At 41.0% G+C, this 26,113-nt stretch overlaps 1 protein-coding gene across 4 annotated transcripts in view; it reads right to left on the reverse strand.

Annotated features, from left to right (window-relative positions):
- RLF (RLF zinc finger) overlaps positions 1–26,113 on the reverse strand; it is a 54,927-nt gene that overhangs the window by 12,814 nt on the left and 16,000 nt on the right. For 2 of the 4 annotated variants that reach the window (XM_084496932.1, XM_084496934.1), the window contains 3 exons: positions 13,451–13,583; positions 8,823–9,025; positions 1,450–1,586 (listed from right to left, as the gene is read on the reverse strand). In XM_084496932.1, the coding sequence (XP_084353058.1) occupies positions 1,450–1,586; positions 8,823–9,025; positions 13,451–13,583 (473 nt within the window). Of the gene's footprint in view, positions 1–1,449; positions 1,587–8,822; positions 9,026–9,739; positions 9,822–13,450; positions 13,584–22,251; positions 24,356–26,113 lie in introns of those variants that run through there. The other 2 variants (XM_084496933.1, XM_084496935.1) reach the window with 2 other exon arrangements.

The following is a 26,113-nucleotide window of genomic DNA, read 5'->3' on the forward strand; positions in this document are numbered from 1 at the left end:
CCACTCACAGTTAAGTGCTATGCAAACTTTTCTTAATAGTTCTAAAACATGAAGTGAGTGAATGAACAATACCACAGCTCACTGCATTCAGATATCCAAGATATATTTGAGGTGTTTGATAATGCAAGACTTTATCGAGATTATAATTTAATCAGGAGAAAAACACATTTAGCCATGCTTCAGAAGCCAAAGCTACAAACCCATGTTATAAGGGGCAGAAAACAACATCCCTACTTAATTCTATCAGCTTGCCACAGATGAAACAGATGCAAAAATGTTTTGTATCTCTAGAAAGAGAAGGGAGTAGAGAAGTTTTAGACTCACAATTCCTACTACTTATCTCTCTGTGGAAGAAGTGAAAAAAAAGTATCAAACTCCTATGAGTTTATTCAAGAGTGAAGAATGGAACTGAATTACAACATGCTTTGTGGAACCACGAAGTTTGTGTGTGTAATATTAATCCAGACAGCACTGTTCCAGCATTACTGTCCTGGTTTCAGTTAGAACAGAGTTAATTTTCTTCCTAGTAGCTGGTAGAATGCTATGTTTTGGCTTAGGATGAGAAGAGTGCTGATAACACCCCGATGTTTTAATTGTTGCAGAGCAGTGCTTATACCAAGCCAAGGACATCTCAGCTTCTTGCTCTGTCCTGCCAACAGGCAGGCTGGGGGTGCAGCAAGAGCTGGGAGAGGACAGACCCAGGACAGGTGACCCAAACTAGCCAAAGGGGTATTCCATACCATCTGATGGCATGTTAAACAATATATAGAGGTGGCTAGCTGGGGGAGGGGGGCAGGACTGCTCGGGGCTAGGCTGGGCATCGGTCAGCAGGTGGTGAGCAATTGCATTGTGCATCACTTGTTTGTACACATTATTATTAGCAGTACTATTATCATCATTGAATAATAAATAATAATAATAAATAATAATAATAATAAAGTTTATTATTATTGTTATTATTATTATTTTCCTGTCTTATTAAACTGTCTTTATCTGAACTCATGGGCTTCACTTTCCATTTCTCTCCCCCGTCCCAGAGAGGGAGGGGGGAGGGTGTGCGAACAGCTGTGTGGTGTTTAGCTGCTGACCGGGTTAAACCACGACAATTACTTACAGAGATACTACATTGTCAAAACATTACTGCCAATGCCAACAATACAAGTGCTGTTTTATTTTTGAACAATTTTGACATTACTTTTGTCTGATAGCCATTTGGTGACAAACTGCTCTCTTCCTGCAACTATGACTTAACAAGGCTAAAGATAAGCTATTTATGTTGTCATAAGTTATCTAGAAAGTATTTCAGTCTGATGAACTTCTCAAATAAATTTACATTCATTTCACTACATATTTTTTGTACTTGACCAGCTCAATTCTTTTGTATGAAAGACAGTAAGCAGTGAAGAAAAGAACAGTTAAGTAAAAAAGTCAGTAATACTTAGTACTTACCAAGAACAATACACGTTTGCTGTTTGAAGCTGATGAGTAAGATATGTTGTACAAAGAATAAATGCAGTGTTTTCTTGTCCCTCAGATTCTAGATTACATATGATGTCTAGTACTTCTTTGCAATCCACCTTTGCAATCTGAAAAAAAGTAGAAGAGGCACTTCTGAACATGTTTACAAAAGAAATGCAGGTTTACTGTATTAAAGGAAGTGGTCTCACAAATGAACAAAACGCTGTCTGTTTAATACAGAGTTCACACATCTTTAAGCTATGGAACAGTATAAAACGTTAGTTCTTATCCTTTACTTTTCTTCAGGACCATCTTCTATTTCAGACAGTTCAGCAAAATATTTACGTAAAGGCGACACTTTACCTCAACTCCCAACTTCTCTGCCTCTGAAAACATTTCTGTTTTCCTCTTGACAATTAAAACCCAGGTCTAAAAAGGTCAAGAGATCTGAAAAAGCAAGTCTCTTGCCCTCTTTGCCCATAACCATTAATTCTGAACAATCACATTCCAAAACACGATGTTAAAAATTTAAGTGTTTAGAGAGAGAAAAGCCCACTGAAGTTCTGGATTTACAGATGCTCCTATTCAAAGGAGTCAATCTCTTCTCTCAGTCAAGCCTCTCTTTAACGAAGCCACAGTCACAAACCTACCCTTTATTTTCTGTCCTATATCCAAGCCCTAAACTTGGGAGTGCTACAGAAAACTGCTCCTTGCTTAGTTCTTGTTGTATTGTTCAAAAGTACACTTAACTGAAGGGCTAAGAGCAACGCCATCTCCTAGACTGCTAACACTGCAATTACAGAGCAAGTGGGAAAAAAAGAAAGAAAAGAAAAGAAAACAAAACAAAAAAACATTGCAAACTGCAGACTCTTGCCTTATTGTAATACCAAGCCCCTGCTTCTCCTTCCAGTAGGAATGCCAAGAAAAAGATTACATTCAAAACTCTGAGTAGCCCTATAGGGCAGAAAAAAGGACTTCAAGAAAAAATACAGCTCTAGTCTTTGATCAGCACTCTCATGTTTGTTGTAGAGAACTGTTATATACTATGTACTTTAAGATGTATGGGATTATGTTAATGCAGCCCCTTAATTCTCATCTCTGCAAGCAATACCCTTTTTTATGTTCTCATGCTTGTTAGGTGCTCACAGGTACACATTTTCAGCTCATTTGGAAAGTCACTGAATGTGTCTCAATTGGATAACTCCAATTTTCTCATAGTCTTCTTTTGCGACTTCACTTAGTTATTCTTATTCTTTAGAAATCACAAATTCAATCAGCGTATTTTGTAATGCAAATTAGGAAGAAGTTATATGACCCCAACTTTCATCTCTGATAATTTCCACAATTATATACTGCCACTGTACCACTCAGTATCACAGCAAACATTCTGAAGTAATGCCAAGAGGTTGCAGTGTTCTGATACATCAATGATCTTCCAGGTCTTCATTTTTAGAAAAACAGATATTGGCAGTGCATGCAAATATGGAATAGGTTGCTCCGACAAATGTGAAGATGACATGACTGCCTGTGATCTGCTTGAATATGCATCACTTGAGAGACTAAGCTCAGTTTCTAAAAAGCCCATAAATAAACAAATCTCTCAACTTAGGCAGTTTGAAAAACACATTGCCACTTTTAAAACTACAAACTTAAAACCTACTTATTGTTTATCAGGCTACAGTACACCAGAAAACACATTTTTAATGGCCATCAGTTACTCCTATTGAAAAATGCTGTCATTTTTCCTGTATTCTGTTGTAAAGAAGGATGCCAGGCTATTCGTCTAAGTTACTGTATTTGGAGAGCTTTAAACTAGATTTGAAGGGGGATGGAGTTGTAGCTGGACTTCAACCAGTGGGGCAGTGCTCTAGTATTCATGAAGACTGAGAGGCCTCCCACCTTCCTAGGGTGAAATTGGCATGCTCAGCTCGCTCCTTGAAGTGCCTGTACACCTACCTATGCATGCAGTGAAGGGAATAAGCAGGAGGAGTTACAAATCTGTGGTTTGGTCAGGAGATTATGATTTGGTGGCAGTAACAGAGACATGGTAGGACTGCTCACATAGCTGGAATGTGGTCATGGATGGTTATGTCCTGCTCAGGAAAGACACGCTAGAAAGGCAAGGTGGCGGAGTTGCTCTTTATGTGAGAGAGCAACTACATTGTATTGAGTATTGCCCAGGGGCAAATGAGGAGCAAGTTGAGAGTCTGTGGGTGAGAATTAAGGGGCAGGCTGGCATGGGGAATACTGTTGTGGGTGTCAGATCAGGATGAAGAAAGTGATGAGGCCTTCTACAAGCAGCTGATAGCAGCCCCGCAATCACAGGTCTTGGATATCGGGGGGGGGGGATTTCAAATACCCTGTTATTTGCTGGAAGGCCTACTCAGCCAGCCATCTGCAGTCTAGGAGATTCCTTCAGTGTATTGATGATAACTTCCTGATGCACATGATAGATGTGCCAACTAGGAGAGAAGTGCTGCTGAATCTTGTCCTCACTAACAGGGAAGGGCTGTTGAAGTGGTGAAGGTTGAGGGCAGCCTGGGTTGCAGTGACCGTGAGATGGTGGAGTTCAGGATCTCGTGTGGCAGGAACAGAATACCAAGCAGAATCGCAACACTGGACTTCAGTAGGTACAACTATGGCCTTTTCAAGCAACTGAAAAAGGGGAAATTCCATAGGACAGGGTACTTGAAGGTACAGGAGCCCAAGATAGTTGGTATTCAAAAGGACTGCTTCCTCCAAGCCCAAGATCAGAGCATCCCAACAGGTATGAAGTCAAGAAAGGGGGACAGGAGACCTGCATGGTTAAACAGGGAACTGCTGGGCAAACTCAAGTGGAAGAGGAGAGTCTAATCATGGAAGGAAGGGCTGGCCACTTGGGAGGAATATAAGACTATTGTCAGAGGATGTAGGGAGGCAACTAGGAAAGCTAAGGCCTCCTTAGAATTAAACTTTGCAAGAAGGGTCAAGGACAACAGAAAGGGCTTCTTCAAATACACTGTGGATAAAACTAACACTAGAGGCAATGTAGGCCCACTGATGAATGAGGTGGGTGCCCTGGTGACAGAAGATAAAGACAAGGTAAAGAGAAGGCAAAGTTACTTTGTCTCTGTCTATAATACCAGAGGCTGTTCTGAGGAGCTCCATATCCCTGAGGTCCCAGAGGAAGTCAGGATAAAGGAATTTGCCTCAGTTGATGAGAACTGGATTAAGAGCAATTAAGCAATCTGGACATCCATAAATCTATGGGTCTTGATAGGATGTACCTGCAGGTGCTGAGGGAGCTAGTGGAAGTCAGTGCTAGGCCATTCTCCATCATCCTTGATAAGGCATCGGGAGAGGTGCCTGAGGACTAGAGGAAAGCAAATGTCACTCCAGTCTTCAAAAAGGGCGAGAAGGAGGACCCAAGTAACTGCAGACCAGACAGCCTCACCTCCATCCCTGGAAAGGTGATGGAACAACTTATCCGTGGCATTGTCTCTAGTCGTATCAAGGATAGAAGGGTCATTAGGGGCAGTCAACACAGTTTTAGCAAGGGGAAAATCATGTTTGAACAACCTGATAGCCTTTTATGAAGACAGAGCCAGGAAAAGCAGTGGATGTGGTCTACCATCATTTCAGTGAAACATTTGACACCATCTTCCACAACATCCTTGCAGCTAAACTAAGGAAGTGGGATCCGGATAATCAGGTAGTGAGGTGGACTGTGAACTGGCTGGTGAAAAGAAAACAGTTGTGGTCAGTGGGACAGAGTCTACTGGGAGGCCTGCATCTAGCGGAGTTCCTCAAGGGTCAGTACTGGGATCAGTACTATTCAATCACAGAATGTTAGGGATTGGAAGGGACCTTCAAACATCATCTAGTCCAATAATCCCATATACATTCAATATATTCATATATATTAATATATATATTTCAGTATATTCATCAATGACTTGGATAAAGGAATAGAGCGCACTGTTAACAAGTTTGCTGATGACACTAAACTGAGAGCGGCTGACACACTGGAAGGCTGTGCTACCATCCAGTGAGATCTGAACAGGCTGCAGAGTTGGGCAGGGAGAAATTTAATAAAATATAACGAGGGCAAGTGTAGAGTCATGCATCTGGGCAAGAACAGGTACCAGTATAGGTTGGGGACTGACCTGTTGGAGAGCAGCGTAGGGGAAAGGGACCTGAGGGTCCTGGTGGACAGCAAGTTGACCATGAGCCAGCAACTGTGCCCTTGTGGCCAAGAAGGCCAATGGGGTGTATCAGAAGGGGTGTGGGTAGTAGGTCAAGAGAGGTTCTCCTCCCCCTCTACTCTGCCCTAGTAAGACCACATCTGGAATACTGCATCCAGTTCTGGGCCTCTCAGTTCAAGAAGGACAGGGAACTGCTTGAGAGAGTCCAGCGCAGAGCCACAAGGATGATTAAGGGAGTAAGGGAGTGGAGCACCTCCCTTACAAGGAAAGGCTGAGGGAGCTGGGTCTCTTTAGCTTGGAGAAGGAGACTGAGGGATGACCTTATTAATATTTAAAAAAAAGTAAAGGGGGAGTGTCAGGAGGACAGAGCCAGGTTCTTCTCAGTGACATCTAATGATAGGACAATGGGTGCAAGATGGTACATAGGAGGTTCTGCTTAAATAGGAAACAGAACTTTTTTTTTTTTTTTTTTTTTTACAGTAAGGGTGACAGAACACTGGAACAGGCTGGAACAGACAGAACACTGGTCCAGGGGGTTGTGGAGTTTCCTTCTCTAGACATTCAAAACCCACTTGGATGTGTTCCTGTGTGACCTGAAATAGGTGTTCCTGCTCTGGCAGGGGGACTGGACTAGATGACCTTTCCAGTTCCCTTCCAATCTCTAACATTCTGTGATATAGAACATACAACCATGTAAGAATTATCTTGACTTTGTCTACCACGTCATTTTAGTTTGAAGAAGTTTTAACATTACAAGGATATTTCAATACCTATGTCATCATAAAAAACATCCTCCCACTAACCTAAGCCTTCCACTTTTTTTTTTTTAATATCATATAACATTATGATAAGTTATAAGGGATAAGAGAGAAATTACATTAGGGGGATAATTTTAAAACAAGAAGGGAATAGCCTCAAGTTACAGAATCACAAAATTTCTAGGTTGGAAGAGACCTCAAGATCATCGAGTCCAACCTCTGACCTAATGCTAACAGTCCCCACTAAACCATATCCCTAAGCTCTACATCTAAACGTCTTTTGAAGACTTCCAGGGATGGTGACTCCACCACTTCCCTGGGCAGCCTGTTCCAATGCCTCACAACCCTTTCAGTGAAGAAGTTCTTCCTAACATCTAACCTAAAACTCCCCTGGCTCAACTTAAGCCCATTCCCCCTCGTCCTGTCACCAGGCACGTGGGAGAACAGACCAACCCCCACCTCGCTACAGGCTCCTTTGAGGTACCTATAGAGAGCGATAAGGTCGCCCCTGAGCCTCCTCTTCTCCAGGCTGAACAAGCCCAGCTCCCTCAGCTGCTCCTCGTAGGACTTGTTCTCCAGGCCCCTCACCAGCTTTGTCGCCCTTCTCTGTACCCGCTCAAGCACCTCGATGTCCTTCTTGTAGCGAGGGGCCCAAAACTGAACACAGTACTCGAGGTGCGGCCTCACCAGAGCTGAGTACAGGGGGACGATCACCTCTCTAGCCCTGCTGGTCACACTGTTCCTGATACAAGCCAGGATGCTGTTGGCCTTCTTGGCCACCTGAGCACACTGCTGGCTCATATTCAGCTGACTATCCACCATCACTCCCAGGTCCTTCTCTGCCAGGCAGCTCTCCAACCATTCTTCTCCCAGCCTGTAGCTCTGCTTGGGGTTATTGCGCCCCAGGTGCAGGACCCGGCACTTGGCCTTGTTGAACTTCATGCAGTTGACCTCAGTCCATCGGTGCAGCCTATCCAGATCCTCCTGCAGAGCCTTCCTACCCTCAAGCAGATTGACACACGCACCTAACTTGGTGTCATCTGCAAACTTACTGAAGGTGCACTCGATGCCCTCGTCCAGATCATCGATGAAGATATTAAAGAGGACCGGCCCCAGCACCGAGCCCTGGGGGACGCCACTAGTGACTGGCCTCCAACTGGACTTGGCTCCATTCACCACGACTCTTTGGGCCCGGCTATCCAGCCAGTTTCTAACCCAACGAAGTGTGTGCCAGTCCAAGCCAAGAGCAGCCAGTTTCTTGAGGAGAATACTGTGGGAGACGGTGTCAAAAGCCTTGCTGAAGTCAAGGTAGACCACATCCACAGCCTTTCCCTCATCCACCCAGTGCGTCACTTTGTCATAGAAGGAGATCAGGTTCGTCAAGCAGGATCTGCCTTTCATAAACCCAGTTTATGAAAGTTGTGCCAGTTGTGTTCAGTTTGGATATTAGGAGAAATTTCTTCTCAGAAACAGTGGTTAGGCATTGAAATGGGATTCCCAGGGAGGTGGTACTGTCACTGTCCTGGGTGTGTGTCCTGGTTTTGGCTAGGATAGTTAATTTTCCTCCTAGTAGCTGGTAGGGTGCTGTGTTTGGGATTAGGATGAGAAGAGTGCTGATAACATGCTGATGTTTTAATTGTTGCAGAGCAGTGCTTACGCTAAGCACTAAGCCAAAGACTTTTGAGTTTCTCACTCTGCCCTGCCAAGAGGCAGGCTGGGGGTGCAGCAGGAGCTGGGAGGGGACAGACGCAGGACAGCTGACCCAAACTGGCCAAAGGGGTATTCCATAACATCTGACATCATGCTGAACAATTAATATGGGGGGGCTGGCTGCTTGGGAATAGGTTGGACATCTGTCAAATGGGTGGTAAGCAACTGCATTGTGCATCACTTGTTTTGTACATGTTACTATTAGTAGTACTATCATTGTTTTCCTTTCTTTTCTGTCCTAATAAACTGTCTTTATCTCAACTGATAGGCTTTCATTTCTTTTTCTGATTCTTTCCCCCATCCCAGAAAGGGAGGGTAGGAGAATGGCTCTGTGGTGCTTAGCTGCTGTCTGGGTTAAACTACAACAAGGTGGTTAAGAAAAGGCTGGATGTGGTACTTAGAGACACAATCCAGTGGTAGGAGTCAGAAAGGACAGCTTTACATTTGTATTTTGCTTACAAAGGGAACTGAAGTTACAAGATTTATTTTAAGACTTCAAATACATCTAACCTCACAGACAAGTAACACAATTCATAACTACACTAGCGGTTGATACAAATGTTCTTTACTACTACAGTCTCTAATAGATCATTTTATCTTTTGCAACTCCATTGCAACACTTTATGTCTGCAATACAGAGAACTGAAGTTAAAGAACAAAATTCTAAGATACTTAATAGATACACATTAAAAGGGACTATGGATTTACTAACCTCCTTAATGGAGTCTTCATTAGGCAGCATAGAACACACACATGTGATGTAGGCTTGGCGAAAAGATGAAACATTTGCAATTTCAGGAGAATCTGCACACAATTTTGACAAGGAAGTAGCTTGTGGGATGCAGTTTGACTTCATCAAATGTTTTATTCGCATCTGCAGAAAGGAAGGTCCTTCTCGTGTAATCAATTTATTAGCTATGAAAAGAAAAAAAGCTTTGAGAATATACCATATAACAACTAACACTTAACTGAAATTGTTTCACTACATTCACACTTTATTACAAATTTTTATAAGCTTTCTTAAAAACACTGGGTGTGATAAGAAGTCATAGCAATAAATGTAGTATTTTTTCCCCACACACATTCAGAACAAATAAGTAGGGACAGAATGCTGGGATATAGAAAATGGGGGGTGGAAATCATATCAAATGATTGCATTCATCAAGGCAATACAGAATTATGCCATGGCAGTGACGGAAGGACACTAATCAGACTATATGGTATTTTGAACAAGATACCACTAGTTAAGCTGAGATTCAGCGTCTTCAACTTTTAATTGTAGCATCATTTTACAAGATAAAAGTAAAAAAAAAAATATTTCAGCCAAAGACTTTTCCACCTAATCTGTTAAACACATTGCCAAAATATGCAGAATGAATTTCAGAGAGAAAATATTGTTTTTATGGTACTTTTGAAGAACAGTATCTGAGACACGCTAGGCTTATACTCTAGATCAACCAAACAACTAATTATTACAAGAGACTGTGAGATAATTCCATATTAGAAATTCAATTATTTTTGTAATTGGTTAGCAAAATTTATTTAATGAAGTTTAAAACCGAATAAAAGCTGAGTTCAGAATTAAAGCCATTTTTATATTAGTTCAAGACATCTGGTTGAAAACCTCACCATTTAGTTTGATTCTTTCCAGGTACTTAAGATGTATTTTGCCTTTGCTGAAGAAACAGTATGCTTCTCAACAGCTACGGGCTATTCCCAGCTTTAAAAACATTAATACAAAGCATTAATACAAAGGCACCTTGACAGTCTCCAGATATGTACATATTTCAAAAGACCCTTGAAAATTAAGAGGAGTCGATATGTTCTTACACTGCATGTAATCACAGAGATCTTAAGAATCAGATGTATTTAAACAAATTTAATTTTAGATGACTGAAGTAGCATCCATTTACAACACTTCAGAAGATATTCCGTGAAACTGCTGCTGTACTAGAGGATAAAATGGTTAAAAACAACTGAAAAACCATTGTACTAGAACTCTTTCTTCTGTACCTTTACTCAAACCTGTCATTCCTGTTGTGGCCTGTAAGAAGTGTATTTTCACTCCTACTATCTCTATCAAACAGAAGACAGCAGTCAGAAAATACTAAGTTTCCATACAAGAACATCAAACAGATCAAAGGAGTGACAGAATTAAATGAAGAAAGAAAAATTTGTAACAGATCAGTGATTTCCATCTTGTATTACAGATACAGGTGTTGACCTGATAATGATTGTGAAGATAAAAATGGATTAAAGTAATCCAGCAGATACCTAGGTAATTTATAATTGTTTAATCTATGCTCCAATCATGTCCTATACAAGGCAAAAAGAATAATTCCAGCTTAGATATCATTTGACTTCTAGAAAGTCTATTACAGCAGAATCTGACCTCCTAAAGCAGAGAAACGAAGGGACTGAAGGAAGAAATCAAAGTGAAAAACAACTGACAAGAGTCTATGAAGCATGGTGTCGTAGAACTTCATGGATCAGTTGATATTTTAGTATTAACAGTGGAAGTCACTGAATTACACTTGTCTGATGATGAAAAGATATACCAGATATGTTAACAGCACAGTCTAAGAGATTAGAAAAGATTTTCCTCACCATAATTTATTGGCACATACAGCAAGATTTCTTTAAATTTTCATTTTGTCTCGCTCCACTGTGTTGGGTATACAAATCTGACACATTCATCTCTCAGATGAAAAGTAAAGTATATGTATGCCTTCAAATCTAGTTCTTTTTTTTCCCCCCATAGGATTTTAGAGCTCTATGATTTATTTTTTATGTGTATATGTATATATATACATATATATATATATACATATACACAAAAAAAAAATGGAATTGTTTTAAAATGTTATTGAATATTTGGTTACAATTTCTGGAGAATCCTATGGCCTATGTTGTCTTTCCCACAGTTATATACTCTTCAAAAAAACCTGCAACTTTGCAGCACCTGTTCAACATGCTTATACTCTAAGAAGTTAACAAAAGCAACTAAACTTAAACCTGTCTCCTCCATAACATAAGCGCACAGAATTACATAATTAAAGTACCACAGTATTACTCTATTGTATCTGTAGTTATTAAATATCCTCATTGCCTCTCTGTCACTATTTTCCCAGTTCCATTACTAATAACACTACTTCTTTCATCTACCAGTTTTGCATATTTACTGCAAACTAGAACAGCAAGAACAGGAGAGATCTCACATGGCACTCATTGCCTTTTCAGTGCTTATCTTTTCACACAAGCTCTATTACTACTTACTGTTACGCGTATTGTCTGTTGAAAGCACTCAGTATCTGAAATACCTTGTTTGGATGCAAGGATAGTAAGTTAGGAAAGCTTGTAGAAAGACCTTTCAGATATGTCTAAAAAGCTATGTTGTGTGTAACAGGCCACAAGGATGACGTTTTTGTTGACTCTAAGATATTCCAAAAGCAAGCAAGCATCCCCCTTCCCCCCAACAACAACAAAAACAAAAAAAACCCACCACCCACAAATAAGGTTTTCAAGATCACCACAGAAGAAAGACACCTAGTGAGAATAGACATTTTAGGTAGATATTTGGGCTCTTAGAACTGGCCTTTAAGATGGCAGTTCTGACCGTCACCTCTTTAACCTTACGTTTTACTTGAGAAACCTTGCTTTGATAGACTGGTCTAAAAAAAATGATTCAGAAGTCATATTCAGATTGTTTAAGCATGTCTGCATCTACTCTAGACTATGTGAAAATGCATCTCAGCAGCTACAAAATTTCCAGAATAGCTCCAGTGTCCTGTTGCCTCTGCTTGCATCACATGAAAGAAACTCAAATGAGAGCACCTCTTTTGGGCACAAATTCAGCTCCAGCTAAATAGACAAACATTCATTAAATAAAGAACTCAATGAAATCAATAAATTCCAGGTTGCTGCACTTTCTCAGGAAGAGGGACCTACACCCAGCCCAATTCAACAGTCACAGATGTGTCAAACAATCCATTTCTTGTCTGCTGAAACTTTATTCCAAATTAAAAGACAAAGGACTGAACTACGCTGTTACTGTTGAAGACAAGAGGTACTCTGAACCACATCACAGGAAATACAAGGTACTCTTGCAAAGGAATGAAATGTAGCAGCCACTGATAAAATCAGTCATGTGTATAAGATGCAATTAAATCTATAAAGGAGTCCACACAGAAGCATGTGAATTCACATTAGTCCACCAGAACAGATCTTGGCTTGCTACAGCTAAAGCTTGTTGTACAGTTGAACAAAACAGCTGAAGATTTTCAGGATGTAATTATCTTCAGTAAGAGGAACAAATTTTGAAATGCAAGTCTGAGCAGAAATCCACTAAAAGCAGCAACCGGATGTCCTAAAAATACTAGTAATGAAAAGCTCCAAAGCAGAATATTAGTGGTAGATAATTCTCCTCAAAACATGTTAGAGATGGGATTAACTAGTCTTTGGAGTTTGAGTGCTTCTGCTATACTTTAAGTGAAGACTGGCAAATACAGTACAACTCAAAGAGAGGCTACCCAAAGCCAGGAAGAAGGATTCTGATATGGAAGAAAGCTTGATTTAAAAATCCTTGCTTATGGTACCTTAATTTTAAGGAAAATATTTTAAGCTTGTCCCCCTCTGTTATTTTTAATTTAATTTAGAATATCACCAAGATAAACTGTGGTCTTGTGTACTCGTAATGGAACAACTATAAGAAATATCTGTAAGTACTCGATACCACTAATAGGTACGAAAAAATTCAGTGAGTTAAAATGTAGAGTTTAAGAGAAGACATTAGAAAGTTACATGAAATTACACTAAAGTTATTTTTTTGACCTCATTTTTTTTTGGATTCAAGATATTACATCCATAGTCTAACTGCAATCAGATTCCCAGCCCAAAACTTAAGAAAAGGTAACCTTTAAACTCATGTCTCCCCTTCAAATGCACACTTTACTTGCATCTTCTTTGCCTTTGAAAGATGTGGACATTAACTATTCCTTCCTGTGAACCACTCAGGAAATCATTCAAAATCACAGCTATGCAGAACAAAGCACCTTAGGGAGTAAAAATTTTTTTTTTTTTTTTAATAATGAAAAAGAAATGCTTCTTTTAAAAAATAGACTAAAATATTTGTGCTATAGCCCAAGTGGAGATATGTTAGAGAGGATTCAGTGTGCTAGTGAGACAGTTTCAATCATAAGTATTATTTAGCAGCCTATGAATACTACTGCACAAAGCAATTTAAACTGCAACTCCCTTCTGACTTTTAATCAGTTTCCTCACCGAAATTGCACCAAGTTCTCTCTTAATAATCCCATCTCATCTCCAAAATCATATGCTTACCTTCCTCTGTTTCTACGGGTTGCTGGGATAGAATTTTAAGAAGAACTGGATTTTTCCACACTCCTTCCCTTGTGATATCCACCAGTATTTGGAGGTTGTTATTCCCAAATTCCAGTAAAGCATCATGTGAATCCTACAACATGAAAAATAAATCATTAGAAATCTTTGCTAAACATTTTAATGAAATTTTATTAAAATATAATAAAATACTAGGACAGATAATTTTACACTATTCTTCTAAGTCATTACTGTTCTGACATGCTTGCATTGGTGTCTTCACAACACATCCTTTCTCATATATGCTTCTCTAATGCTACAATAAAGCTTCCCAACTGCCATATAAAGAAACTTAGCTGTAATGACAGCTCAAAAAAACAACTGTTCTGCAGTTGTAACTCTTCTGCAATTTTCATGTCTCTTCATGCATGCATGTAACAATTTCCTCATTTTTAAGTCTACCACTACTTTCTAGCTTTTAAATATATTTTTTTTTTCATAAAAGATGAAGGGTTTTGTAATAAAGCATATAATGCCAACTGAGAAATTGGAATTAAGACTAATTACTTCTCAAAATGAATAAAAAAACATTGTGAGCCTCAGACTTTATATTTACTGTAAGCAATAGTGAGAGAAGACTTATTTCTTTGAGAGATATTAAAGCATGCTGTTTGGTACAAAGTCCAAATTCACAGTTACATTCTTCTGATCAGTACCCTCTGACAGGGCAGTCCAGTGCCATCAACTGTTTTCACCTTCTTGCAGAAGAAGGGTTCTGAGAGAGCAGCACACAAATTTTAGCTGATTTGATTTGGATGGACAGTGAAGCAATGATTAAAAATCATCCTAAAATTTAATGCAGAAGAAGGGGGAGCTGCCAGCATTCAGCTGTCTCTCAGTAGTCTGAGAAAAGCGAGAGGAAAAAAACATCTTTAAGGAAGGAACAGCATGCACCAGAAGGGGCTCAGAAAGGACTCTCATCTGCCAAAAGGGTGAGGCAGATGAGGGGTCATAAGAAAATGTAGATTTCCTGGTGGTTACACATGTGAGAAGACTCAGGGAACTTAAAGAGAAAACAGAGCACAACATAAACAGCAGAGACTGCTGTACAACACTTGCAATCCTGACCAAAGTGAATCATGAACAACTTCTTTAATCAAGATGAATACTCATTTCTACTTTATACAGACACACCACTCCCTTGGAAACTAATCCATGCATAGCACATTTACAAATTAAGATCCAAGTATTTCCAATCCTGATAGTTTTGATGCTGTGAAAACTGACTCAGACACAGCACACTGAGCAGGTCTCCAACAGAGAGGTTCATCCATGAAACCTGTTTGCATTGTACTATCCTCAGGGAGATCAAGCCCTACCATTTTTAATTCTGGAAATCTGAGGGAAGAATAATAGAAGTAACACGGGAAAAGGTTATGTCAACACACAAGAAAATTAACTGGAATTGAATTCCAGCATTTAATGTTTCTAGCAGGAAAACTGACACAGTGTTGACCTGCGTTGAAGAAGTTACAGTACCACTGAGCAAGATCTCCCCAGAACTGACAAAACTGAAGCTACCTATCTGTAGTCAATTTGTGACTACACATGTAGTAAAAGCATTCCTTCCATCAGTCACACACGACATCAGTCATGTTTTAAGTTTGAGAGAGCATTTGATACATGACAATATCCACTGGTTCTAACAAGCTGTGTTTAGAGTTGGCAGTACTTTTAATCATACAACCTTAGAATAGTTTGAGTTGGAAGGGACCTTTAAAGTCCAATTCTCCCACCTGACATGGGCAGGGACACCTTCCTCAAGAATCACCTGCTCAAATCACAGAATTGTCTAGGTTGGAAGAGACCTCAAGATCATCGAGTCCAAACTCTGACCTAACAAGTCCTTCACTAAACCACATCACTAAGTTCAACATCTAAACCTCTTTGAAAGACCTCCAGGAATGGTGACTCCACCACTTCCTTGGGCAGCCCCATCCAACCTAACCTTGAATACTTCCATGGACAGGGCATCCATAACTTCAGTTCCAGTACCTCATCAACCTCAACAAAGAACTTCTAATCTAAATTTACCCTCTTTTCGTTTAAAACTATTACTCCTTGGCCTACAACTACAGGTTTTTGTAAATGCTCCCTCTCCATCTTCATAGATGCCCCATTTACCAGAAGGCCACTGCAAGGTCTCCCCAGAGCTTTCTTTTCTCCAGGCTGACCAACCCCAGCTCTCTCTGCCTCTCTTCACCGAATAGATGCTCCAGCCCTCTGATCAGCTTTAGATCAGGTCCAGAGGAGGGTCCCAACAGATTCACATTTTTCTTGTGCTGGGCATCCCACAGCTGGGCACAGTACTCCAGGTGGGATATCACAAGGGTAGAACAGGGAGCCAATTGTCCCCCTCTGGACCTCCTGGTCCTACTACTTTTTGTGCAGCCCAGGATATGGTTGGCTATCTGCACCAACTAACAGGCTCCCATACAATTTCTCCTTCTCCAACATCCCCAAGTTCTTCTCCATAGGGCTGATCTCAATCCATTTATTCACCAGGATGTACTGATATTTGGGATTACCCTGACCCAGGTGCAGCGCCTTGCACTTGGCTTCGTTGAACTTCATGACATTCATGTGAGCTCACTTTTCAAGCTTGTGTGGGTCCCTCTGGATTGCATCCCTTCTGTCACGTCACCACTCTGCTTGGTGTCATCTGCAAACTTGCTGAGGATGCACTCAATCCCACTGACTATGACATCAGTAAAGATACTAATAAGTACCAGTCCTAATACAGACCCCTGAGAGATACCACCAATATCACTGATCTCCACGTGAACATTGAGATATTGGTTGAGATATTGATATATTCTCTGGATGCAGCCATCCAGCTAATTCCTTATCCATGAAATAGCCCAATTCTCAAATCCATACTTCTCCAATTGAGAGACAAGGATGCTGCTGTATGGGACCATATCAAAGGCCTTACAGAATTCCAGGTAAATGCATCGGTTGCTTTTCCCTTATCCACTGATATAGTTATTGCACCACAGAATACCAGGAGATGGTTCAGATTTGCCCTTGGTTGTCTGAATACCTGGTTCGCAGTCTGAATAACCTCCTTGTCTTCCATATGCTTTAACATAGCTTCAAGGATGATCTATTCCATGATCTTCCCAGGCACACAGGTGAGGCCTGTCTACAGTTTCTGCTCTTCCTTTCTATCATGTTTTAAAAATTTGAGTGATGTTTCCCTTCTTCCAGTCACTGCAGACTTTACCTGACTGCCATGACTTTTCAAGTATGATGGAGAGAGGCTTGGCAACTACATTAACCCTCATGCCCTAGGATGCCATGTCATCAGGCCCTATAGGCTTATGTACAATGCTATTATTAACCTCAGGTTTCCTTCCAATACCCTCTGTTGTATTCTCGATCTATACTGGAATTAGTTCCATGTTCTGAACTAATAGATATGATCACTTTTATTAATAATTATAATTGTAATATATTATATTGTATCTATCATAATTATGTGATTATTACAGATTATTAATAGAGTCTTTATTTTCCTTCAACTCTTCCTTCTCTACTTTTACACCTCTCCAGATTACAGAATTAAACTGTGCTAACATTAGGACCACTCAGAATACTGGAGTAACCAAGGAGTCTTGTGCCATGGATTGTCAAGACACAATGAACTTCTTTCTACATTGTAACATACAAGATGCATTCTTCAAGTTACTGAGTTATCTTCTATAACAAAGTAAATCTGCTATGAAAATACACAAGACTACCATACAGAGTAAAAGGCATCTTTGAATTTCATGGTTAGATACCCTTTAATACAGGATATATTGAAGTTCAGCAGAGTCCCTAGGATCAGATGCTATTTTCAGACCAACTTCAACGCTCTTACATTCCTTTCTAATACTGCAACAAACTATTCCATAAACCTCTAAACAGGAAAACCCTAATTTAATTGCTGGGCAATGTACCCATGTATCAAGGAGGGAACCTTATTCTTAATAAAGGACTGAGAGCAGAAAATTACATTCTCACAGTGAAGTTTCATTTATGTTGATACACAGCTATCATAATTAAGTCTCAGAACTTTCTTCTTAAAGGACTTCTAATGACCACGAAGCTATACTACCAGATATGCTACTTAATAAAACCCAAATTAAAGTGAAACAGAGCTAACACAGGCTTCCTTCCACCCACTCCCTAGTTATCCACATCTACTGAAAGCATAACATCACATACTAATAGAGTACAGAACAAACAAGTATTCCATTCTTTCAACACTAAAGTCTGTGTCCAGTATTAAGTTTATACTGTTCCATATTCCTAACTACAGAGACTACAACTAAGAACAGTTTACTATGTGAGTACAACAAAGAGGTAGCCAACTAGCCTCAAACAATAGTTTTGAGCAATGCTACTCATTTCAGGCAGAAAGCACTGTTGTGGTTTAACCTGGCCGGCAGCTAAACACCACACAGCCATTTGCTTACCCTTCCCCCTCCCTCTCTGGGATGAGAGAGAGAAATGGGAAAGTGAAGCCTGTGGGTTGAGATAAAGACAGTTTATTAAGACAGGAAAACAATAACAACAACAACAATAATAACAATAACAGTACTACTACTAATACTGTGTACAAAACAAGTGATGCACAATGCAATTGCTTACCACCCACTGACCAATGCCCAGCCTAACCCCTAGCAGCCGCCCCTCTTCCCCTCCCCTTCATACCTTGTTCAGATGGTATGGAATACCCCTTTGGCCAGTTTGGGTCAGCTGTCCTGCGTCTGTCCCCTCCCAGCTCCTGCTGCACCCCCAGCCTGCCTCTTGGCAGGGCAGAGTGAGAAACTCAAAAGTCTTTGGCTTAGTGCTTAGCGTAAGCACTGCTCTGCAACAATTAAAACATCAGCATGTTACCAGCACTCTTCTCATCCTAATCCCAAACACAGCACCCTACCAGCTACTAGGATGAAAATTAACTGTCCTACCTGAAACCAGGACAAGCACTAAAAATAATTATTCTTTAAGAAAAAATCTGATTTTTCACAAGTTAACGCCTTTAGATTCATTGTACTCCAGAGCTAGGCTAATCGTCTTTCCTAACCTGCAGTCATCATATAAAGAAACAATATCCCCATGAACCTTTAAATAAACAGACTTTCCACCTATAATCAATCTTTAATGTAATAGGCAAATTAGGAAAGGAGGAAGAAAAAGCAAATGAACAGTAATCAGTTACCACTGTTAAAATCCCATCTAAGTACTGGCTACCTTCAGCTGTCAGATTGTCTCGTAAGGTTTGATGCTTGACACTGGCTTGGATCTGAGATATTGCAGAGATGCTGCCAAGACTTGTCCTCAGACTATCATTACTTGCTGATCATATGTATGCACACTAATGACACTGCACATCAAAAGTAAATAAAGGGCTCTGGGGACTACACTGAAGGGGGCACAAGCTGGTTTTCTTCACTTTGTTGAGGAAAATGCAAGACTGAAAGCAAAATGAAGGCCAAGGAAAATGTGAGACCACATCAGTAAAACAGTGCATCAAATGACAAAGGATGCTGAACAGGCTGGGGTACTTGATAATTTTGCCTCAGATTTTACTGTTAAGGTCTGCACTCTGGCCTTCCTGGTCCCTTATATACCTAGTCAGAGATTTAGGGGCCATGAAGCAGCACAAGGACAAGATATGTATGCCCTAAATTGTTTGTCATATGTCCATGGCATTGAACACTGCAAATCTGATGGAGCTCACTGATGTCACTGCAAGACCAATACTACCTCTGAAAAGTCATGACCACTGGGGGAAGGTTTCTGGTGCATGGAAAATAAACAAACAAACAAAAAAACCACCACACTAGTTTTCCAAGATCAAGAGGTATACTCTGGAGAACTACAGGCCAGTCAACATTAAGCACCATCCCCAGCAAGACCATGGAGCAGACTCTTCACGTGGCGGAATGCAGTTTCCAGAAAGACAACAGTGTGACTCAGAACACTGGGCTGACACATCTTTATTCATGTTCTGAATAACTGACAGAGCATGGTCTCAGTTGGTCCACAGCTCACTTAGAGAACAGCTGACATAGTGGAGGACAGAGCAGCCATCGAGAAGGACCTCTGACAGGCTGCAGGAACAAGTTGACAGGGATTTCATGAATTTCCACACAGACAAATGCAAGTGTTGCACCTCGCACAGAACCAAGCATCAACAGAAGCTGCTGACCAACTGGACAGATTCCAGTTTGGCACAACTGGCCGTTAGGGTCTGTACGATCAATGGGCAGTGAACCCTTAGAGCAAACAATGCAAAATAGAATCATAAAGGCTGGAAGAGACCTTCAAGGTCATCTGGTCCAACCATCACCATATCACCAGTATCATCCACTAAACCATGTCCCTAAGCACCAGGTCCAACCTTTCCTTGAACATCCCCAGGGATGGTGACTCCACCACCTCCCTGTGCAGGCCATTCCAATGCCTGACTACTCTGAGAAGAAACATCTCCTGATTTCCAATTTAAACCTCCCCCAGTACAACTTGAGGCCATTCCCTTTGGTCCTATCACGAGTTACCTGTGAGAAGAGACTGACTCCCAGCTCCCTACACCTTCCTTTCAGGCAGATATAGAGAGCAATGAGGTCTCCCCTGAGCCTCCTCTTACTCCAGACTAAACAGCCCCAGTTCCCTCAGCTGCTCCTCACAGGACTTGTGTTCCAGGCCCTTCACCAGCTTCACAGCCCTTCTCTGGGCACACTCCAGAACCTTGATGTCCTTTTTGCAGTGAGGCGCCCAAAGCTGAACACAACACTCAAGGTGTGGCCTCGCCAGCACAGAGTATAGGGGGGCAATCCCCTTCCTTGTCCTGCTGGCTGCACTATTCCTGATACAAGCCAGGATGTCATTGGCCTTCTTGGCCACCTGGGCACATGGCCAGCTCATGTTCAGATGAGCACCTATTAGCACCCCCAGATCCTTTTTCTCTGCACAGCTTTCCAGTCACCCTGCCCGAGGCCTGTAGTGCTGCATGGGGTTGTTGTGACCAAAGTGCAGGACTTGGCACTTAGCCATATAGAACCTCATCCCTTGGCCTCTGCCCATCGACCCAACCTGTCCATGTCCCTCTGCGGGGCCTTCCTACTCTCTGGCAGATCGACATTTCCCCCCAACTTGGTGTCATCTGCAAACTTACTGAGGGTGCACTCAATTCCCTCATCCAAATCATTAATAAAGATATTAAAGAGGATGGGCCCTAACACTGACCCCTGGGGAACACCACTGGTGTGCTCCTAACCAAAGCCCAAACTGCTCTTAACCAACACCACTAAGCCTAAAAAAGAGCAACAGCACACAGAGGTTTCAGGATGTGTTTAAGCATATGAAAACATTACCAAAGCAATCATTGTGCTCACACAGCTGTTCTTCCTCTGAAGTCTTTCTTTCCAGCACTATTTGGACCAGGAAACCAAATTCATCAGAAAGAGCTCCACAGGGAGGATGTTATTTATTTTTAATTAATGTAAGACAAATTCCCCACTTATATAAACACAGCTAGATAGTGTGCTAGTAGATTCAGATAGATAAATGACAAATTTAATGCTTAAGTCAGCCCTGATGCCAGAAGATGTTCAAGTTAAAACCTCAGGGCAGCTTTAGAAGTGAGTAACAAACTGATCTGAATTCATATTTATGAAGTGCGTAACCTCAGACCAGAATTCCTACAAGTGGCAGTCACAAACATAAGAAGTCTGTGTACACCACTGTAGAGTCAGACTTTGGTGACTAAGAAAACTATTACAGATGTGCAGGTAAATCCTGCATCCTATCCACAAAACAAATAGAAGCACATTTTCAAAGATTGCATTTTTCATCTTTCTCACTGTATGTCATCAAGCAGTCTCTTCAATACGTAAGGGATAGATGAGACCGAACATCCCTTGCTATTAGGGATGACACAGTAGAGAGCCTCTGGGTGAAGATTAAGGAGATGGATAACAAAGCAGATGTCATCACAGGTGTCTACTATTGAGCACCCACCCAGGATGATTGCACAGATGAGCTATTCTACAGGCAATTAAGGATATCTCAGGACTGGTAAGGGAACAGTTGTATCAGCTCAACACCTTAAGTCTATGTGGCCAGACAGGGTTCATCCCAGAGTGAAGGAATTAGCAGACATTATACCTGGACTCCTATCTGCAATTTACCAAAGGTCTTGGGAATCTGGGAAGGTCCCTGCTGGCTGGAAACTGGCCAATGTTATACACATCTACAAAAAGGGCATGACAGAAGACCCAGGAAAACACTGACCTCTTGGTTTAAATTTAGTGTATACCTTAGTCCCTGGAAAAGATAAAGAAAACATTGTCCCGGAGAATATTTAAATAACAAAGCTGTTGGCAGGCACAGTCAACATGGATCAATCAAAGAAAAGTCCTGCCTTAGTAATTTGATCTTCTATGATAAGGCTACCTGCTTAGCAGATGAAGGGAAGACAATGGATGTAATCTTCCTGGACTTTAGTAAGGCTTTTGATACCTTAACTCACAGCATCCTTCTAGACAAACTGTCCAACTGTGAGACAAACAAGTTCATACTACACTGTGTCAAGAACCAGCTGAGTGGCAAAGCTCAAATGTTTATAGCAAATGGGCTACAACTGGCAGGCATCCAGTCATCAATGGCAATCCCCAAGGCTTAATTCTAGAGCCAGTTCTGTTCAACATTTTTATTGGCGATCTAGACGCAAGTGTTAAATGCATCCTTACCATGTTTGCTAACCTGGGAGATGCTGTTGATTCTGTCTTCAGGGATAGGCAGCCTTGCACAGGGATCTATATAGACTGGACAATCATCAAAAGAACAAAGTTCAACAAAGGAAAATGATGCGTGCTGCACCTGGGGAAGCGTGAGGCCAGACACAGATGAGTGACTGGAAAGCAGTTCAGCAGAAAGAGATCTGGGAGTGCTGGCTGACAGCAGGCTCAATGAGAGCCAGCAGTGTGCCCTGGCAGCCAAGAGAGCAACTTGATTTTGGGGTGCATTAAACACAGCATAGCCAGCTGGTCAAAAGAGGTGATTCTCCTGCTGTAGAGGAGTGGCATTGGCGTGGCCTTACCTTGAATACTGTATGCAGTTCTGAGCCCCACAATTAAAAAAGGATATTAAGATACTCAAATACATCCAGAGGAGGGCAACAAGGAGCTGGCCAAGAGGTGACCTACTTGCTCTCTGCAACTCCTTGGGGAAGGGAAACATAGAAGGAGGTGCCGGTCTCTTCTCCCCAGTAGCTGATCACAGCATGCACAGGAATAGCACAAAGGTGCACCAGGAGAGGTTCAGACTGGACATTAGGAAAAATTTCTTTACCACAAGGGTGGTCAAACACTGGAACGGGCTTCGTAGTGAGGTGGCCGATGCCCCATGCCTGGCAGCGTTTAAACGGCAATTGGAAAATGCCCTCATTAATACACTTTAACTTTTGGTTAGCCTGAAAATATCAGGCAGTTGAACTAGCTGATTTTTTGAAGGTCCTTTCCAGGTGAACTATTGTATGGCATTCTTATACAATAGGTTGTCATAGCATCCATTTTGCATTACCATCTCACATATTAATATTTCAGCTTTATCTTTTATCACTCAAGTGTTCACTCATTGATCAGGTCAGAGACAAAAAAAACCGCCTATGACTTTGAATTTTGCCAGGTATACTGAACCCAGCAAGATTTTACTGCACTATATGAAGACATTTAACATGTGTAAGACCTTGGAATGAGGTAAAAATGACTTTTTAATTAAAAGGCAAGCAGTGCCAGGTTCCTCACAGTTCTATCTTGAAACAAGAGAAAGGATAAGTTAAGGATAAGCTTACATCCATCAAGCACTTTCCAACCAACAAGTGCCAAAGAGCAAGCAAGCAAGCACATTTTTTGAACATCGCATTATAGTAGCTGAGATTTGCTGTCTCTTAATGATACTTATCCCAAGCTCCTCTCTGTTATCAAGTTTCACATTCTAGATGAGCGAGAAGCCACTGTCTCAGAGTAAGAACATACCACACTTATTTGCCACCACCTCTGGAGCAAGGTGTAGTTGACAAAAAGTATCATACAACCCAATAACCAACTCGGACAAAAGTAAAGTGCTACTACTGAAAAGAATGCTATCTATCCAATTTATGACAATCTGTGATTCAGACAACTAATGTAAATAGAGTTTTTTCAACAGCAATTCTTCCCTTGTACAAGGGCTTCAGGATGCAAGATGGAGCTAGCAGATCTCAGTTATGAAAATTATTTAAGTTTCTTAACTTTATCTTCCTCAACTAGTCAGATCACATCCATCCCCACAGTACTTCTCACACTATCCCCTTCCAGATTACTTTCATCAATGGTCCTGTTGCAACTCTCCAATCTTTTTAGACTTATTTTAAAGCACATTTGTGTCCACATCCTTTTGACTGCTGTCACTATTTAAAATCCATGTTGAGATTTCTGCTATGCAAGCTCATACATTACCAATCACAGGTTGCCTCTAATTTTTCCTAGAAGCAAGGGAAATTGGACTCATGAGGGACTGCAGGGCATAGCTGCTGTTATTTAGAATGGAAGAAAGAACAGGTTCAGACACCAAATAAAACTTTTGATAGCATTTTAGTCTGGACATCATTGTTTCCATCTGCAGCTTGAAGACAGCCCCTACATCTTGCTGCTTTGAAACCCAGGGCTTTACCTTTTTCACTCCTGAGAAAGTTTCACACACTCTCACTACCTGTGCAGATTGTAACAGTAACTGCAGTCAGATCCAAAGAAAACACCTGTCCTCCAGCTGGTGCAAGATTCGGAGTTACATCCCTCATCAGCCACACCTGCCCTTTTTGTCAGGGAAAGAATAAGAAAATTAACATATACTGATCTGAGGCATGTCCTAGCATGTCAGTTTTGTGCTACTTTGCTACTGGATTTGTCTAGAGATTAGCACGTGTACACAGTCATGGATTGTGACCCTACAAGTTCTAATGTGACAGGCTGAAAGTGATTTTTGGTGTACTTGTTCTCAAGTTTCTGCTGGAGTGCTACTTCAAAATTTCATTACAAATACCTTTTTGTGAGAATGCAGAAACTTCTTCAGCAAGGTCTGGGTTTAATAGTACCAACATGTTTCACAAATGTTGCCCACTATCGTAACCATGGGAACGTTAGGTAACCATTTAATTCTGAAGCCACAGTTTCAAAAACTCAATAAAAAGGCCGAGTATATTATCACACCTAGTAGCCGCACATCTTGAATTTTCTGTTACTTCTAAAAGTTGACATGAAAGATCTCATCTTGCATCACCCTACCCCTGGAATTTAATAGTTTGCTTCCAACATATTCACCCTCAAGAAAGTCCTGACTAACAGTCTCCCTTCTGTTGACAGAAATATTGATCACTTGTATCAGAAATCTGAAAACACACATGAATACGCCTTAAAACTTACTCTGCTTGGAAACAAAAATTTTTCTTGCAGATCCCTCCCTCTAAAAATTACTAGTCAAAAGCTCACAATTCTTAAAACTGATATAAATCAGTACTTTTGACTAGTAACTTCTGCTATAACAGGGAAAAGCTTATATTTGCCCTCCCACTCTGAATATAAGAGTACATCTTGTTTCGATTCTAGACCACCACTTACAAACTTATTAGGCTCACTTTAGTGTATGGCAAGCTTGCTCCTCAACTTCCCTAATCTAGGATTCTACAGATGCAAAGTGTTACGTTGGAAATAGTAAATTTCAAGCCTCTTCCACCAGCCCTAACGTAAGACAAACCTCTGCTGACCAACCTTATTTATGGCCTCCCCAAAAGCAAATGGACTGGGAACAGACCTATCCTCTGCAACATCATAGCTAATAACTATGGACTAAGTATAACAGATGGCATAACTCTATTGTCAAAATAAACTGATATACCTCCAAAATTACTTTTGGGGTGCTGCAACGTGTGTCCACTATGAACTACAGCAGCCAGTAGGAGAATCTCACAATTTAAAGCATTGGTGTCTTCTCTTTTGAGTGCTAATAAACACTGATAAAGCCTTGGGATTTAAACTCTACCTACCACACTTCTTTCTACTACTATGTTTGTGCCCCTACCAACTATTTTTAATGTTGCCATGACCGTAAATATTCCATAGCACTTCAGGAAAAGGAGTTCTGTCCACACCTAAAGTCACCAGTCACAGATCACTTCCGCCTCTGTCTGCTACAGGCAAAACTTCACAGCTCTACTAGTCTGTTTCTCTCAGTTTGAAGTAACAGGTTTATTCATCTTCAGTCTACTGAAGAGTTACTGCACCTGTGATTTCCCTGACTGCAGTTAAAATATCAAGTAGAAGCTCCTTCATAATCTCTACATCAGCATCTTCAGAACTACTGCAGCAGCACCCCAGCCACAAGGACCAAGTAAATATGCAGTCATAGGGGCAAGAGGTCTTGTGATAAGGTCTGCACGAGGACTGCTTCAAGGTTTAATTTCACTTCCAACTGAAGAAGTATTCATGGACAATACTAGCTTCTAATTTCATCAGTTAGGATTAATAGACACTAGCAGCAACACCTGGTCCTGGAACCTGCTGGTATAAACATAGC

Source organism: Aythya ferina (genome assembly GCF_964211825.1).
Source record: "Aythya ferina genome assembly, chromosome: 24".
Classification (NCBI taxonomy): Eukaryota; Metazoa; Chordata; class Aves; order Anseriformes; family Anatidae; genus Aythya; species Aythya ferina.